This window comes from Cervus canadensis, chromosome 11 (assembly GCF_019320065.1).
Source record: "Cervus canadensis isolate Bull #8, Minnesota chromosome 11, ASM1932006v1, whole genome shotgun sequence".
Lineage (NCBI taxonomy): Eukaryota > Metazoa > Chordata > Mammalia > Artiodactyla > Cervidae > Cervus > Cervus canadensis.
The window spans coordinates 15,480,803-15,500,158 of record NC_057396.1 but is presented as its reverse complement, the minus strand read 5'-3'; the positions used below and the strand labels follow the sequence as shown (position 1 = coordinate 15,500,158).

Here is a 19,356-nt window from a genome sequence, read left to right as displayed (position 1 = left end):
ATGGTGACTGCACCCATGAAATTAAAAGACGTTTGCTCCTATGACAAACCTAGACAGCATATTAAAAGCAGACATATCACTTTGCCAACAAAAGTCTGTATAGTCAAAGCTACAGCTTTTCCAAGAGTCATGTGCAGAGTAAAGGCTGAACCATAGAGTGCCGAAGAATTGATGTTTTTGAATTGTGGTGCTGGAGAAGATTCTTGAGAGTCTACTGGACAACAAGATCAACCAGTCAATCCTAAAGGAAATCAGTCCTGAATATTCATTACAAGAACTGATGCTAAAGCTGACGCTCCAATCCTTTGGCCAATCCTGTTGTGAAGAGCTGATTCACTGGAAAAGACTGAAGGCAAAAGGAGAAGGGAGTGGCAGATGATCAGATAGACAGCATCACTGATTCAATGTACATGAATCTGAGCAAACTCCGGGAGACAGTGGAGGATAGCAAAGCCTGGCATGCAACTCCATGGGGCTGCAAAGACTCAGACACGACTTAGTGACTGAACAACAACAACATGAAAATTAAAAGATACATGGCTGAGATTATCAAAAAAGGCTTTAGTGAGGATTTTGACATGTGAATTATCTGAACACATAGAAATGCATGCAAAGACATAGGAGTTTTGGTAAGAGAACAGCACACACAATGAGAACTTTTTTATTTTAAGAGGACAATGGAAATGATATGTAAGACATCACTAAATGACTGCTTAAATATGGGTGACTGTTAGTTCATTTATCAATGACTTCTCTCCCTTTTCAAGTGCAACCAAAATCTATTAGATTAGTTTAAATTATGTCCTTTTCTGTTATCGTAAAATTTCCCTCCTCTGAATTAAGGTTCTTTTTCATCAAATAATTCATATGCTCAAAACCATTATTACTGCCCATTAACCTACCCAAAGAAATCTACTTCTTTAATGTCTGTAAGAATTTCTGGTTAAAAAAGTAATTATTTCTCTTCAGTTTTACTTTTTTCATTCTAAGTTTTTTCCCAATTTGTAGACATGTGCTATTACTGCTTTTAAAATTAAGCTTAATTTAATTAAAGCTTAATTTAAAGTCCTTAGGGCCTTTAATTTAATTAAGCTTAATTTAAAGTCCTTAGGGCCTTTCCTGACACTATTTCTCCTTCCTAACAGTCTACCAAAATAGAATCAAACACAGGCTTTAGCTCTTCTAGAAAATCTCACCTCAGATGAGTAGTTATTTAGAAGCTGTTCTGACAGTCTCAAAAGATAGCGATCCAGTGACTCCTTGAGGTTTTGGTGGACAGAAAAGCCTACACTGGATTGGTGCTTTTCTAGCGTATGTTCTTTCACAATGGTTAAAAAATCCATCTTGTCAAAAGTTGTCTGAAGAAACAGATCTTCAGCTTCTGAGAATGAAGGTTCTTCTGTATCTTTTTGGTGTTGCTCACTTCAAAGAAGTAAGATTTTCAATTTATAAGATCAAATTGTCTACTATTTTACCTTCATATAGCATCAATCTATTACAAATAAAATATTAACTTAGCATTAATATTGAATCTATGTTATTCAAAGATTGCTCATGTAATTAGTGAATTATTCTTTTAAATGCTTTTCTTCTTTGGATTTTGATAACTACTTACACTGAATTTCATTATTCAGTAACAATTTCACTAACAAATGGACATGAGAAATAAAAGATTCAATCTAAAGGCAAATTCAGGAAGTATTTAAAAAAACATTAATTAACAACAGATATAAACATTAAGAATAACATTATCTGAGGGACTCTCTGGTGGGCCAGTAGTTAAGAATCTGCCTTACAATGCATGGGACACAGGTTTGATTCCTGGTCAGATTCCACATGCAGTGGAGCAACTAAGCTTTCAGGCTGCAAGCACTCAGCCTGTGTGCTCCGGAGCCTGCATGTCACAGCTAGAGAGCTCAACTACTGCGCCCACATGCCAAACTCAGAGTCTGCAGGCTACAGTGAAAGATCCCACGTGCCGCAACTCAGACTCGAGGGACCCAAATAAATAAAGAAAATGAAAAACAAATTGTCTGAAAACTTTCCCCCTTTTTTCACATTTCTCCAAAATGTATATTTTTTTTTTATTATGCCCTCTTGAGAAAGACTAGAAAACTTCATGCCAGTGAATCATTTTCAGTCACAGTGATAAACATAAGCCTCTGGAGTCAATCGACTAAAATGAAGTTTTTAGATTTTTGTTTTCCCTATACTAAATTATCATTAGTTTTTTTAAAGTAGTCATTCAGATTTTATTTGACATATAAAAAAAAATCTTTTCCACATGATGTTTATGTTCTTAATATCCCATCATAAACACATTACAGAACATAAATTATAATTATTGAATTAAAAGAAACTTTTCCCTTGCTAACAGTTACAATTTTTTTAATTGACCAATTTGGTTCACAATTTTTAAGATGTAGCTACCACTCTGCTAAAATTATTATCTCTGTTAATTGAAACAACACAGAACTCCATTCGGAAACATACCATTCTGGCACACTTTGGAAAAAATTCATTGCTGCTTTACAGTTTTTCATAGTGAGACTCACGAGAATTTTCTCCAAGGTAAGATGAGGAAAATTACTATGAAGTAAAAATAGAGATCTTTACTTAAAAGACCAAAAGCCATTTAAAGCATTCTTTAAATTTAAATGCCCACACTTAACTAAAAATACTGATCTCTAAAATTTGGATCCAAAATTAAAACTGTTTCCATCTATACTAAATTTCTTAACAACTGAAAAAGTACTTAAGGAACATAAATTTTATGTTACTATCATTTTCAACACTTCTAGATATAGGACCATATTCAATTTTCAAAAAGCCTAAACAACTATGAAATTCAAGTCAAATCACTAGGATCCAGAGGATCCCCTTCAATCACTCAGCTCCAATTACTGACTGAGGAAAGATTAAGTGGGCAAGTTGCTCCTCATTTTAGTGCTTAAGTCCCAGTTTGTCTTTTTTCATTTCTTTCCCTCGTTAATTTAACATATTTAGCCCAGAAAGCATCTCCTCATGATTCCACGATATACCTGAGTGGATATATGTTCAGATGGACCTATTTAGGGACAATCACAAACATGTAACTCTCACTGTCTAGGCAGTGAGAGGAAACAAAGTAAAAGAACTTGGGCAAAGATTCAGGTACAAAGAAACAGAACACTATAAAAACAAAGGGACTGTTTAGTAGTTAGGACTAATTCTGGAAAATCCTGGAAGATCACTGCAAAATAAAGCCATCTAGTATCAAATCAGAAATGGAGAGCACCTTACAAAATAAATTAAAAAAGCAGCAGCGTGCTAATGAACTCAAATCACCTGCAAAGAACTGGAGGTAGCTCTGTACTGTCTTCAAAGTCATCCTCTAACTGACAGAATAAGAGCCATTTCATTATCAATTCTTTTAAAGAATTTCTGCTTACATCACATATATTTTTCTCAATTCCTATTTTTACTGTTTCTGGAACTACACAGATTGTCAGTGCCAAAGTCAAACAGCATACTGCAGGACTGTCGCAAAACAAAAGACAATTAATATTAAAAGTGAACTTTTTGCATAGAATACAAACTTATGGTTACCAAAGGGAAAAGGAGGTGGGAGAGGGATATATTAAGAATTTGGGATTAGCAGACATAAATTACTATGTGTAAAATAGATATACAATAAGGTCCTACTGTATACACAAGGAACTATACTCAATATTCTGTAATAAACCATAATGGAAAAGAATATGAAACAATATATATATATACACACACACACACATATATATAGAAAAAATTGAATCACTTTGCTTATATACCAGAAACTAACACAATACTGTAAATCAACTCTACTTCAATTTTAAAACATTTAGGCTCTAAGAGGGACAGAGACCATGTGTATCTTTTTACTACTCTGTGGTCAATTTTTAGGACATGTCCTGGCACATGGTAGATATATAAACTTCTATGGACTAAATGAGCACAAAAAATTTGACTACATTTGAGAAAATTCTTGACTAAGTACTATCTTATTGTAACAGTATGCAGTACTAAGAGAAATAAAGTCTATTCTATTTATGAGCAAACAAATAATTGCTAATTACAAATAAAAGAAATTTAAATACTTAATCTTTAAAACTGGGGTTAATAATCTCTTCATATTTCAAACTTATTTATTAAGACTTAAGAATCTGAAACAGAACTGAACATATTTTTAACTGAAGCTAGAAATTACAAAAATCAGGAAATATATATGCTGCAAAATATAATTAACAGTCAACTTACCATGAAGGTCTACAGGCTGACCCAGTAAATAACTTCCAGAATTCTCTGTCAACCTCAACTAAACTGCCTTGAATTATGGCTCCAAGTAAGCCAAAGTTTTCAGTTTGTATTTGTTCAGAACTTATACCACGAAAAGTAATAGACCAAATTTTAATCCAGATTTTCAATAAATCTGACTTTTGTGAGCTTTCTAGGTTTGACCTCTTGCCTTGACACAATGCAACTTCCATAAGACATCGTAACACATATGGTGTGCGCTCCCCACGTCGCTGTTGAGGTAGAAGCTGGTATAGTATCGTTAGTAATGGTGACAACTCACAGTTAGGTAAACTTGCAGGATATTTTGATATTAATTGAGTTGTGATTTGTAACCTAAAAAAAAGTACAAATAATTTTAAAATTATTCTACTCCATTAAGAGGCTAAAAGAAAATAAATATATAGACATAGTACTCATACAATATCCTAATTAGAACACTGTCATCATCATTTTCCAGACTACCCTCAAAATAAACTGGCTCTTAGTAATTATTTGGTCCTACTTCCTAAAGCGGCAAGAAGATTGACAGCATTTTGGCTAGCTGGGTAAGCTATCATATTTTGCTTACAAATAACTAAATTTGCTTATAAATAACTAAATTATCAATATTCTACTTCTTATTTACTGCACAGTTCCCTGCCCTTCAGCCACCAACAATATACCTTTAGAACAAAAACCCAAAACAAACTGTTTCCGCTGACATTAATTCAATTAATTCAATAAGTATTTGCTGCGAGTTCCCTAGAATGTGTGCAACTCAAGAATAGGAACTGCAACTGATTCACTGTCTACCCCTTATGCCTGGCACATAGTAGGTGTTCAATAAATGACTTCACTAAATGGACAAATTAAAGAATATGAAATAGGTACCATTAACTATAGGAAATAAACAAGAATTTAGCAATAAGTATCAAAGTCAATATATACCCCCCCAACAACTCAACTATATTTAAACATTACATTGACATGGGAAAAATCAAAGAACATTATTCACAAAAGTATGACTAATCTATGAATTTATAACTGTTCTTAGGCAAGCTGCTTAACCTTTCTCAGTTGCAGCTTTCTTGGTAAAGCAAAAAAGGCTGAACTGTAAGAGTTCTACAAATTCCTACTAGACCTAATACTTTGTGATTTCACAGAATTCCACAATTTATGTTATCACTTAAATAACTGTGAATGCTATATAAGGCTAAAGAACAGAGCAAATAATAAAAAGTGCCTTTATCATGGCATCAGGTTCAAATTCTTCTCTAAGTTCTGAATGCTCTCTTTAATTTCTTCCTAATTTAATTATATTAGAAGGTGCTGTGCATGGTAAAAACTCTTTGTGTTGAGATATACAACTCAGTGAATTCCAAGAGGCACGCGGTACAGCTTGCCTACCAATCAGCCATCTCTCCCTTTCTCCTTGCTATGGGAACACGCGTAGGAGAGGCCCTAGTCTGGCCCCAGGAGATGAGTCATGAAGGCGGTTATCTCAGCACGTCCTGGTTATCTCAGCATGGCATTCCCCTTTAGCCAGCAACTGCTTTGGGAGTGGACAAGTGTGACCTGGTTCTGGCTAGGCCAATGAGGTAAAGGAATCTACAGGAGCTCTTGTGAGAAAAATTAATGAGACTAAATGATACAGAAAGAGAAAAAAAGAACACTTACCAAGGTACAATATCAAAATCATTCTGTGACTTCTGAAGGTGATCTTTTATTACTTCCCAGCCTAATTCTATTTTCCTCTTTTTGCAAGGTACACTGTGATCAGTAAGTTCTCTTTGTGTGGTTGCGCAAGACTGAGAAATCTCCAAGGATCTGGAATCTTCATTAAAAACCTGAAAATAACAAAAGGAAAATATATTTAATATTGCTATTATTTCTAATAGTTCAATAGGAAAAAAATGTTCCTCCTCAGCTGACGATAAGGTTAGTCATAAAGAGTAACAAATTACTGAAATATATGGATATGACATATAGAAATAAACATTTTGCAGATAATAATGGCTCTCTAGAAAGCAGATATTACCAAGTAAAATATTAGCTATACTGTTTGGGAAAATATACTAAAAGCACCAAAACATCTGAGAGTAAAGAAAAAATTCCAATTTTCAAAGGGATTAAATCATAAATTTAGTGTTAAGAAAATATTTGACAAGTGAAATCTTCTTGCATGGTACCCAAATCTCTGGGGAAAATCTTTACTTAAGAAACATTAAGTCTCTATTTCATTTATTTCTGCTCTAATTTTTATGAATTCTTTCTTTCTACTAACTTCGGGTTTTGTTTATTCTTCTTTCTCTACCTCCTTTAGGTGTAAGGTTAGGCTATTTATTTGAGATTTTTCTTATTTTCTGAGGTAAGCTTGTATTGCTATAAACTTAGATGTGTCTCATAGGTTTTACTTGTTTTTATTATTTTTTTAATAAATACATTTTATTGAAGTATAATTGACTTAACAATGTTTTAAGAGCACAGCAAAGTGATTCAGTTATACAAATACACATATATTATTTTTGAAATTACTTTCCATCATGGGTTATTACAGGATATTGACTATAGTTCCCTATGCTATACACTGAACCTTTCTTGCTTGCTACATATCTACTTTTTAATTAGAAATCTACCATTCTAATCATATTAAGTCAAACAAATGGAATCAAGATTTCACAATTTTTTTAGTCAGGCAAAGATGCATGTTTTCTAAAATTTTTATATTTATAAATATTTAAAAGTGTATATATCATATAATTATTTTATAATTTTATAAAAATGTTATAAATATTTATATATATGTATACAAAAGCTTTTCTACTACATTGATAAAGGCTTCAGAAAGAACATTAAAAAAAAGAGGAGTTGGAGAACATAAACTAAATAAAGTGGGAATACTGACTATGAAATAGAAAAAGTGAAACAAACTAGATAAAAGTAAAAGATCACTGAATAGTCCAGTTGCTTTTAAACATGACTGCTCTTATAAACATATTTGGAGCTCTGGAGGGAAAAAAGCAATATCTGAGCATTTGTATTTTTCAAAACATTTGAAGATAATTCTGATATGCAACTGGATTTTAAAAAGGAATAACAGGTTTTTCTACTAGATCTTATTTTTGATAATACAGAATTCTATTACTTTTCTGTGGACCAATAATGATACAACGGTATTAAGTGAGTAATAGTTACATAATCACAATAGTAAAAGATGTTTATCAGTTTTCACAATTAATAGTCAGACAAAAAATTAAAGATAGTTACAATTGCAAGCCATAACGGGAACATGATTAACTTAACAATATAAAATAATTACACAGAATTTGTGGGGGGTCAAGCACATGCACATGCTTTTATCCACTCAGTCAGTCTATATCTTTTGGTTGGTGCATTTAATCCATTTACATTTAAGGTAATTATCAACAGAGGAACCTGGCAGGTTACAGTCCATGGGATCTCCAGTCAGACACAACTTAGCAACTAAACCACCACCACCACCACCACCAATATGTATAATCCTATTACCATTTTCTTAATTGTTTGGGGTTTATTTTCTGTAGGTCTTTTCCTTCGCTTGTGTTTCCTGCCTAGAGAAATTCCTTTAGCATTTGTTGTAAAGCTAGTTTGGAGGTGCTGAGTTCTCTTGATTTATGCTTGTCTGGAAAGCCTTTGATATCACCATAAAATGTGAAGGAGCGTCCTGCTGAGTAGAGTATTCTTGGTTGTAGGTTCTTCCCTTTCTTCCCTTTCATCGTCATGCCATTCCCTTCAGGCTTGTAGAGTTTTTATTGAGAAATCAGCTGACAGCCTCATGGGAGTTCTTGTATGTTATTTGCTGTTTTCCCTTGCTTTTGGTATTTTATCTCTGCCTTTAATTTTTGTCAGTTTGATTACTGTCTCGGTGTGTTCCTCCTTGGGTTTACCCTACCTGGGACTCTCTGTGCTTCCTGGACTTGGTTGACTTCCTTTCCCATGTTCAGGAAGTGTTCAGCTATTCTCTTCAAATATTTTCTTAGGTCCTTTCTCTCTCTGTTCTCCTTCTGGGACCCCTATAATATGAATGTTGGTGCATTTAATGTTGTCCAAGAGGTCTCTTAGGCTGTCTTCATTTCTTTTGATTTTCCCCCCTATTTTCGATTCTGTGGCATTGATTTCCACCATTCTGTCCTCCAGGTCATTTATCCATTCTTCTGCCATAGTTATTCTGCTCTTGATTCCTTCTAGTGTGTTATTCATTTCTGTTTGTTTGTTCTTTAGCTCTTCTAGGTCTTTGATAAACATTTCTCACATCTTCTCAATCTTTTCTTCCATTCTTTTCCCAAGATCCTGGATCATCTTCACTATCATTATCCCAAATCCTTTTTTTGGAAGGTTGCCTATCTCCAATTCATTTAATTGTTTTTCAGGGATTTTATCTTGTCCCTAACTCTCAGATTAACTTTCTGCTTTTTCATCATGATTAACTTTCTGTAATATGGTTATTTTAGCTGCTGTGAGACTGTGCTTCGTGCTTCTTCTGTCTGCCCTCTGATGGATAAAGCTAAGAGGCTTGTGTAAGCTTCCTGATGAGAGGGACTGGTGATGGGAAAAACTGGGTCTTGCTCTGGTGGGTAGGGCCTTGCTCAGTAAAGCTTTAATCCAATTATCTGCCGATGGGTGGGGCTGCATTCCCTACCTGGTAGTTGTTCGGCCTGAGGCGAGCCAGTCCTAGGGTCTATGGGCCCTATGGTAGGGTTAATGGTGAACTCCAAGAGGGTTGATGCCAAGGGGGAACCTTCCAGTGCCCCTGTCCCTGCAGTGAGTCCCCGCCAACCCACAAGGCCCTCCAACACCATCAGGTAGTTTTGGTTCAGTCTCCTACAGGGTCACTGCTCCTCTCCTATGGGTCTTGGTGAGCACAAAATTTTGTTTGTGCCCTCCAAGACTGGAGTCTCTGTTTCCCTCATTCCTCTGGAAGGCCTATAATCAAATCCTGCTGGCCCTCAAGGCCAGATTCGCTGGGAATTCCCAGTCCCTTTGTCAGATCCCCACAATGGGAAGCCTGAGTTGTGGTTCAGGACCTTCACAATAGTGCAAGAACAACTTTGGTTTTACTGTTCTCCAGTCTGTGGGTGACCCACCCAGCAGGTGTGGGATTTGATTTTATCATGATTGAACCCCACCTACGGTCTCCCTGGAGCTGCTTCTTTGTCTTTAGACATGGGATATCTTTTTATGGAGGGTTCCAGCACACTCCTATCCATGATTATTCAATGCTTAGTTGTAAGTCTGGTGCTCTCACAGGAGGAGTTAAGTGCACATACTTCTACTCTGCCATCTTGAACTGGAAGCCCTGTTTTATTTATTTTTCAAATTTTATTTATTTACTTTTGGCTGTGCTGGGTCTTTGTTACTATGCCCAGGCTTTCAGGTGTCAGAGCTTCTTCTAGTTGAGGTGTGAGAGCTTCTTATGGTGATGACTTTTCTTTTTGAAAAGCATGGGCTCTACAGTGTGTGGGCTCAGCTGTTTTAGCCAATGGGCTTAGCTGCCCCATGGCATGTGGAATCTTCCTGGACCAGAGATCAAACCTGTGCCCCCTGTACCAGTAGGTGGATTCATAACCACCTTAACTGGACCACCAGGAAAGTCCTCCAATAGGTTTTAGATAAACGAAATAGAGACTAAAAAAACAATAGAAAACATTATTGAAACTAAAAGATGGTTCTTGAAAAAATAAAATTGATAAACCTTTAGCCAGACTCATCAAGAAAAAAAAGGGAGGATGGGGGAAAAAAAAGAAAGAAAAAAAAAAGAAAGAAAAAAAAGGGAGAGGGCCCAAATCAATATAATCAGAAATTAAAAAGAAGTTACAGCTAACACCAGAGAAATGCAAAGGGTCATTAGAGACTACTATAGGCAACTATATGCCAATAAAATGGACAACCTAGAAAAAACAAATTCTTAGAAAGGTACAATCTCCCAAGACAGAACTGGGAAGAAATAGAAAATGTGAACAGACCAATAAATAGTAATGAAGTTGAATCAGTAATTTTAAAACTCCTAACAAGCAAAAGTCCAGCAACAGATGCCTTAAGTGAATTCTATAAACATTTACAGACTTAACACCTATCCTGAAACTATTTCAAAAAACTGTGGAGCCAGGAACAATTCTCAACACATTCTGTGAGGCCAGCATCACGCTGATACCAAAACCAGACAAATTATCATAAAAAGGAAAACTACAGACCAATATTACTGATGAACAGATGCAAAAATCCACAACAAAATACTAGCAAAGAACATCCAACAATAGGTTAAAAAGATTATACCCTATGATCAAGTGGGATTTATCCCAGAAATGCAAGAATTTCTCAATATTTGAAAATCAGTAATATGTTATACCACATTAACAAGATGAAAAATAAAAACCATATGATCATCTCAATAGACAAAATATAAAAGAACTTTTGATAAAACTCAAAATCCATTTATAGTGAAAACTTCCTAGAAAGCAGACATAGAGGCTAAAAGCATTCCTCTGAGATCAGGAAAAGAAAAGAATGTCCACTCTCACCACTTTTATATAACATGACTTTGAAAGTCCTAGGCATGGCAATCAGAGAAGAAAAAAAAAGACAAAAGGAATCTAAATTGGAAAGGAAGAAGTAAAACTGTCACTGTTTTTGTGGATGACAGGATACTATATATAGAAAATCCTAAAGATGTCACCAGAAAAACTACAAGAGCTCATCAATGAACTGGGTAAAGATGTAGGATATAAAATTAATATACAGATATCTGTTACAATTGTATACACCAACAACAAACTACCAGAAAGTGAAATTAAGGAATAAGTCCATTTACCACTGCCTTAAAAAGAATAAAATACCTAGGAATAAACCTTTTGCCTACAGGAGGCAAAAAGCCTGTCCTCAGAAAACTGTAAATCTGATAAAAGAAACCAAACACAACACAAACAAATGGAAAGATATGCTGTATTCTTGGATTGGAGAAACCAATATTATTAAAATGACCATATTACCCAAGGCAATCTATAGATTCAACAAAATCCTTATCAAAATGCCAAAGACGGACTTCCCTGGTACTCTAGTGATTAGGACTCTGTGTTTCCCTTCTAGGGGCGGGGGTTGGGAGGGGGGAATGGTTTCAATCCCTGGTTGGGGAACTAACATCCTGCATGCTGTCTGTGGTCAAAACAAAATGACACTAATGATATTTTTCCCAGAACCAGAACAAATAACTTTAAAATTTGTATGGAAACACAAAACCCCAAATAGCCAAAACAGTCTTGAGAAAACAGAACAGAGCTGGAGGAAACACACTCCCTGCCCTCAGACTACACAGACTACAAAGGTTATGATAATCAAGAGAGTATGGAACTGGCACAAAAACAGATACACAGATCAATGGAACAGCGTATAGTCCAGAATAAACCGTTGTACTCATGGTCAGTTAATCTGTGACAAAGGAGACAAGAATATACAATGGAGAAAAGACAGTCTCTTCAATAAGTGGGGCTGGGGAAACTGGACAGCTACATGTAAAATAATCAAATTAGAACATTCTCCAACACCATATTAAAAAAAAAAATTGGATTAAAGACCTAAAAGACTGAATACTAAGAAACTCCTAGAGGAAAAAATAGGCAGAACACCCTTTGATATAAATCATAGCAATACTTTTTTTTGATCTGTCTCTTAAAGAAAAGGAAATAAAAGCAAAATAAACAAATGAGACCTAATTAAACATACAAGTTTTGAACAACAAAGAAAAGAACCCAGAAAACAAAACTACAACCTACTGAATGGGAGAAAATGTTAGCAAATGATATGACTAGTAAGGGGTTAATATCTAACAGATATAAACAACTCATACAACTTATCAAACAAACAAACAACCTGATTAAAAAATGGGCATAAGGGGAAATTCCGTGGTGGTACAGTGGATAGGTATCTGCCTGCCAATGCAGGAGACATGGGTTCAATCCCTAGTATGGGAAGATTCCACATGCCACAGAGCAACCAAGGCCTTGCTCGACAACTCACTGAGCTTGTGTGCTGCAACTACTGAAACCCATGCACCTAGAGTTCGTACTCCGTAACAAGAGAAGCCACCACGGTGAGAAGCCAGTGTACTGCAATGAAGAGAAGCCCCTGCTCACCACAACTAGAGAAGGCCCATGTGCAGCAACAAAGACCCAGTGCAACCAAAAATAAAATAAATAAATAATAAGTTTTAAAAAATGGGCAGAAGACCTGAACAGACAATTTTTTAAAGAGGAAATGCAGATGACCAACAGGAAGAAGAAAAGATGCTCCACATCACTAATTATCAGGGAAATGCAAATCAAAACCATATCACCTCACAGCTGTCACAATGTTTATCATCATTATCATCAAAAAGAACACAAATAACAAATGTTGGCAAGGACATGGGGAAAAGGGGCCCCTTATACACTGTTGGTGGGATGTAAATTGGGGCAGCTGATGTGGAAAACAGTTTGATGGTTACTCAAAACACTGAAATCAGAATTACCCTACAACCCAGTAAAATTCTCCTGGGTATACAGCTATAAAAAACAAAAGTACCAATTTGAAAAGATATATGCAACCAATGTTTATAGCAGCATTACTTACAACTGCCAAGATATGCAAGCAACCTCAGTATCCATCAAGAAATGAATGGATACACACCCACACACACAAAAGAATACTTCTCAGTAATAAAAAAGAAAGGTCTGCCATTTGCAGCAACACAGATAGACTTGGAAGGCATTTAAATGAAATAAGTCAGAGAAAGACAAATATTGTATGATATCAAGTACATGTGGAATCTAAAAACACAACAAACTAATGAATATAACAAAAAAGTTGCAGATGCACAGATACAGAGAACAAACTAGTGGTTACGAGTAGGGTGTCTTAGTTGCTCAGTTGTGTCCAACTCTTTGTAACCTCATGGACTGTAGCCCGCCAGGCTCCTCTGCCCATGGAATTCTCCAGGCAAGAATATTGGAGTAGGTAGCCATTCCCTTCTCCAGGGGATCTTCCCAACTCAGGGACTGAACCCACGTTTCCTGCATTGCGGGAGGATTCTTTACCATCTGAGCCACCAGGGAAGGGTGTACAAGCTACCGAGTGGGAGTTTATTGTAAGGACATATTGTATAACACAGGAAATACAGATAATATTGTGAAGTAACAGTAAATGGAATATAACCTTTAAAAACTGTAGTGAAAATAAAAGAAATTTTTAAATTTCTTCTATAGAGGAAAAAAACACTAAGCCATCACCTGATGAGCTGGTAAATAAAATGTAATATATCCTTGTAACTGAATATTATTCAGCGATAATGAAATACTGATTCATGGTACAACATGGAAGAACCTTGAATACATTATTCTTAGTGAAAGAAGCCAGACACAAAAGACTGCACATTATATGATTCCATTTATACGAAATGACCAAAACAGGCAAATTGACAGAGGCAGAAAGTAGATTAGTGGCTGGCTGCTAGGAACTGGAAGAAGCAGGGAACTGAAACTGACTGCTAATAGGTACAAAGTTTATTTTGGCAGTGATGGAAAGGTCTGGAATTAGTGGTGATGGTTGCACAACACAGTGAAAATGTTAAAAAACACTGAATTATATATACTGTTTAAAATAATGAATTTTATGCCATGTGATTTTTAAATCAGTAGGGAAAAAAAAGAAACACATAGGGTTAGGATAACCTTATTTCCTGTACATAACTTTTTTAAGAATGGAAAAGTTCATCATCAGTTTTTACTAAGTTTATATTTGCAAGATAGTTATCTTGTAAGTTAAAAGGGCAATTCTAAATATTTATGGTGTTTCGAAAGGAATCAACATGTACAGAGTAATTTTATAGGCTTTTTACAGGCCTAATAAAAGGAAAATGAATAGGAAATTTCAAAATGTGACAAGATCTACTATACCTGGTGACAAATATCTGCCATCAATTCAATCAAGTTGTCCTTAACAGCAATATTACGAGATCCTGAAGTATATTTCCCTCTGCTTCCTATATGATTTATTTCATTAACTAGCAAATCATACAGGTTGTATAAAATACTTCTCCACTTTCTTGATTCGTAAGCACCTGTAATGTTAAAAATAATTAAATTAAAATATAATCTATATATACAATCCATTTATACTGCCAACTCCCACAAAACCATTCAGCTGTTAAGGTAGAAACATTAGAAGACATCTGGTGCAGACTATTTACTACTAATGGCTCCTCTGACTATATCCTTGACAAGTTCTACGTCCTAATGATGTCCACCTCACACTCAGTTAACTGTATATGCTTTGGGGAGAGAAGAAATAAAAGAAAGTTTGATTGAGATTTTGATTTAATTGGTGAAAGTTTGATAAGAATATGGAAGAATTTAAAAAATACAATTAATAATCCCCTCTCTTATATAAGAACCAACTTCTCTGCATGCCTTTGTTTAACAGAAAAACATTACCAATTTCTTCAACAAGTGTACAAATAACATGTTATCCAGACACCTCATCGTCATCTCTCCTCTTTCCCTAGACACACTCCAGTCAACTTATGTCTCTTAAAAATGCTTATTCTACAAAATCTCATGAGCGTACCAGAATACTCACAATTCTGATCTAACAAGTATGAGGAACAAAGAGTGGGGCAATTACTTTCCACAAACAAAGAACCTATTTAAATTCTACTAATGAATTTAATTTAAGCTATTTAAGAACTTAATACAATCTATCAATGTAGCCTAAAACTGTATGAGCATTTCTGATAGCCTTATCATCTGCCAAGTTTCAATTCATCCTAAACATGCATTTAACTAAAACTCTAAACATATCACACCATGCCCTAATAAGCCTAATTTTCCTTCTGGTGAGAGCTATATGAAAGATGAAAAACTGAGAAAAGTCACTATTCTTTGACCTATAGTCATTTCATGGGCTATAAATACATCTAACTATGTATACTAGAAGAACCACAAAACACACACAGCTGATTGTGATAAAGTAAGGTCATTACCCTGGTGGCTCAGATGGTAAAGCGGCTGCCTAAAATGCGGGAGACCTGGGTTCAATCCCTGGGTCGGGAAGATCTCCTGGAGAAGGAAATAGCCCACTCTGGTACTCTTGCCTGGAAAATCCCATGGGCTGTGGAACCTGGTAGGCTACAGTCCATGGGATGGCAAAGAGTCGGACACGACTGAGCGACTTCACTTTCACTTTCAAGGTCATTACACTAACCATGATGAATTGGCTTGAAAGCTAGTACAAGCCAGAGTCAAGACATAGCCTAAGCATGAGTGAACTCATTCAATTCCGGTTATACCCACTAAAATTCTTGTCTACTGAATGGAACTACACCATCCAAGCAATACTCTCTTGATGATAGATTAACCTAAAGGAATGAAGGGAGGATAAGTCATTTATTTTCAGTTTCCCTAGCAAACAGAAACCTGGAATAACTATGAGGTTTGAGGCAATATGTATTTATCTTCATTGGGAACTGACATCTAGCTGGTTCAGTCCATATTTATCTATTTTATTTTTCTAATAAAAGCAATACATATGTAGATAAACAAGATCTTGCCTTCTCTGTGTCACACCTCTTAGCACCTAATTATTACTACATAATCAGCTCCTAGAGGAAACAGTGTCTCATCTTTGTTTGTACTCCTCATAAAATGCAGAACTGTACTAAACAAATGGCAATGCATAAGATTTGTTACCATAGTTTCCATTTTTTTTTTAAGAAAGTGAAAAATATCCTCATGACTAATTCTATTACCATGCATAACAATCCAGAGGAAGGTCATAACCTCCTGATTATACAGATTTTATACTTAACCCTTTGTGTATCAATGAAGAAACAAATTCAAAATAGCAAAAACTTTCTTTATACCTTTATCTTGAGTTTTGGCTCCCTTTGGATGATGAATATAAATTTGTAGCTGAAATAATTCAATAATTACTTCTTTTAAGGAATTATTAAGTCTCTGTTGAGTCCAAATATAAAGTAAGGTAGGAAGAATTTCATCTCCTAATTCACACACTCGAATTCGAAAGTTAACAGACAAAGTCTTGAGGAAGATAATAAATGCTGCTAAGATATGATTTAGACCTGCAGGGCTCTTTTCTTGTCTGTAACATAAAATAAAAAGACTTAATACAACAGGGGAAATGCACAAACTGAAGACAGTTATGAAGTTGCACACTGAAAGAAAAAATTTGATATCCAAATAATAACCTTACTTTCAGACTTGTTCAGAAAAAAAAAAAATCATAGCAGCATTGCATAGCAACAGCAAAAAACAGTTCTTAATTGGCACTAAGAGATCTGTTCTTTCTCCCTGCTGCTAAAACACTGTCTAAAAATAAACTAATTCATAATACCTACCACTTACAAAATAGTTCACATTATAAATTGGGTAATGCCAGATAGTAAGATATTGATATTTCCAAAACACAGCCCCATTTCATTTTATTCTTAGCGCATTATACCTATCTTCAAAAATGGGGAAAATAAAAATACTTAGAGGCCATAAAGCTTTCTCTGTTATTAAAAAAGCAAGACATCTCCCCACTCAAGAACATTACTTCATGTTCTGCATATTGAATATTCAGGAAGTACTGGACCTAACACTTTCTTAGGGAATCCACTAGTTCTACTATAACAGATCCAACACTTCCTTATGATTGGTAAAAAATTGTAGTTACTGAATATAAAACACAGTCTTGTAAAAGGATCAGATGGATTTCCAATACAAAACAAAAATAGATTAGATTACCGTGCCTGCTGAATAGCCTTAGAAAAAAAATCCAAAAATTTGGGATGTAATCCATCGGTCTGCGAACAGCATCCTTTGGTCACAACTTGAATTATTCTTGCCACCAAAACTCTATTAATGTCTTGTGAAGGTTTAAGATATAGACTGCAATACACAGAGAACAATTCTTAAAAAAAAAAAAAGAAAAAGTATTAGTTATGTTTTTAAAAAGAAAACTATCAAAACATTTAACTTAATTAAATGCCACAGTTCAAATTTTGGTAATCCCATAAACAAAACATTAAAAATTATACTAATTTATATTTAACACAGTTAAAGAATCCCAACAGTATTTAACTTGATAAATTAAACTCTCTCCAATACAGGAACAGGGCTTCCTTGGTGGATCAGTGGTAAAGACTCTGCCTGCCAGTGCAGGAGACACAGGTTTGATCCCTGGACCAGGAAGATCCCACGTGCTGCAGAGCAGCTAAGCCTATGTGCCACAACTGCTGAGGCCCACATGCCCTAGAACCTGTCCTCTGCAGCAAGAGAAGCCACCACAAAGAGAAGCCCAGGCACCGCAACTAAAACGTAGCCCCTGCTCACCACAACTAGTGAAAAGTCCCCCAGCGACAAGGACCCAGCACAACCAAAAATAAATAAATAAATAAAAATCATTAAAAAAAAAAAAAAAGACAGGAACAACTATAGGCAGCAAAGTATGTGAACACCAGTTTAAGAGCCAGACCTCAGACTTAATTCTCTATTCCTAAATTTCTTTGGCTAGGCCCAACAAAGCATTTGAGACAGTGTGTTCTCCACAGTTTTATACTGTTCTATGCTAGTTGCCTAATAATGTGTGTAAAGTGTGTCAGGAAGTGTGAAAGGACTGACACTTTACGCTATTTTCAATCTAACAAATTAAAATACCAGGGGACTTCCCCAGTGATCCAGTGGCCAAGACTCCACACTCCAAATGCAGGGGGCCCAGGTTCAATCCCTGGTCAGGGGACTAGATCCCATATGCTGCAACTAGGAGTTGGCATGCTACAACTAAAAAGATATTACATGCTCCAGCTAAAAAGATCCCACATGCCACAACTAAAAGATCCTATATGCCTTAATGTACCACAATTAAGACCTGGTGCAGTCAGATAAATGTAAAAAAAAAAACAAAAAAAAATAGAATACCAGTTATATGGATACTGACAGAAGACATGAGATTCCTAATCAGAGAAAAAGGACAATTTCTCACAGCAATGATGGGTATCCAGAGTAGCCAGAATGAGTAGAGTAGCCGATGAGTAGCCAGAATATCTTTATTTTTTTAAAAAAATTTATTTTTGGCTGTGCTGCATCTTCACTGATGCGAGCAGGGGAGACTCTCTAGTTCCAGTGAGCGGGCTTCCCACTGAAGTAGCTTCTCTCGTTGCAAAGCACGGGCTCTAGGGTGTGTGGTTTTCAGGAGTTGCAGCTCCCGGGCTCTAGAGCACAGGCTCAACAACTGTGGTGCATGCTCTCAGCTGTTCTGTGGCATGTGGGATACTCCCAGCTCAGGGATTGAACCCATGTCTCCTGCATTGGCAGGTTGATTCTCTACCACTGAGCCACCAGGGAAGTCCAAGAATCAGCTTTTTGTTTCTGTAATTTTTCTTTATTGTTTTCTGTATTCATTGATTTCTGTTATTCTGCTTGAAATCTTTGGATTTTTCTTTTTCTAGTTCTTGAGATGGAATCTAAGGTATATATTGATATATTTATACTTGGAATTCAAGGTGTGTATATATATATATACACACATACCTGATATCATTTCTTCTTTTCTAATGTAGGCATTTAATGCTATAAATTGCTCTCTCAACATTGTCAACATTTGTGAGATGTGACTAAAGTAGTGTTTAGAGAAAAATTTATTATATTAAATGCATGTACTGGGAAAGAAGCTCTCAAATTAATGATCTAAGTTTAAGAAACTAGAGAAGAAATGAAACCCAAAACAAACAGAAGGAACTAAAAATGGTAAGATCAGAATCTGTAGTGAAAGAGGCAATATCACAACAGAGCCTAAGCATATTAAAAGGATGATAAGACAATATTTAAGAACTTTACACTCATACTTTCAACAACTTACACGAAATGAACAAATTCTTAAAGAAACAAATAATCAAATATCACTGAAATATTTAACCTAAATATATTGCATCTATATTGCATAATCTAAATCTTGCATCTATTAAAGAAACCGAGTTCATAGTTAAAAACCTTA

The 19,356-nt window shown here is 35.4% G+C and overlaps 1 protein-coding gene across 3 annotated transcripts in view; it reads right to left on the bottom strand.

Moving 5' to 3' along the window:
* ATM (ATM serine/threonine kinase) overlaps positions 1-19,356 on the bottom strand; it is a 144,424-nt gene that overhangs the window by 101,391 nt on the left and 23,677 nt on the right. For all 3 annotated transcript variants that reach the window (XM_043482936.1, XM_043482939.1, XM_043482937.1), the window contains 8 exons: positions 17,109-17,274; positions 16,223-16,461; positions 14,259-14,422; positions 5,974-6,143; positions 4,279-4,650; positions 3,328-3,519; positions 2,494-2,589; positions 1,197-1,422 (listed from right to left, as the gene is read on the bottom strand). In XM_043482936.1, coding sequence (XP_043338871.1) covers positions 1,197-1,422; positions 2,494-2,589; positions 3,328-3,519; positions 4,279-4,650; positions 5,974-6,143; positions 14,259-14,422; positions 16,223-16,461; positions 17,109-17,274 — 1,625 coding nt within the window. The remainder of the gene's footprint in view (positions 1-1,196; positions 1,423-2,493; positions 2,590-3,327; positions 3,520-4,278; positions 4,651-5,973; positions 6,144-14,258; positions 14,423-16,222; positions 16,462-17,108; positions 17,275-19,356) is intronic.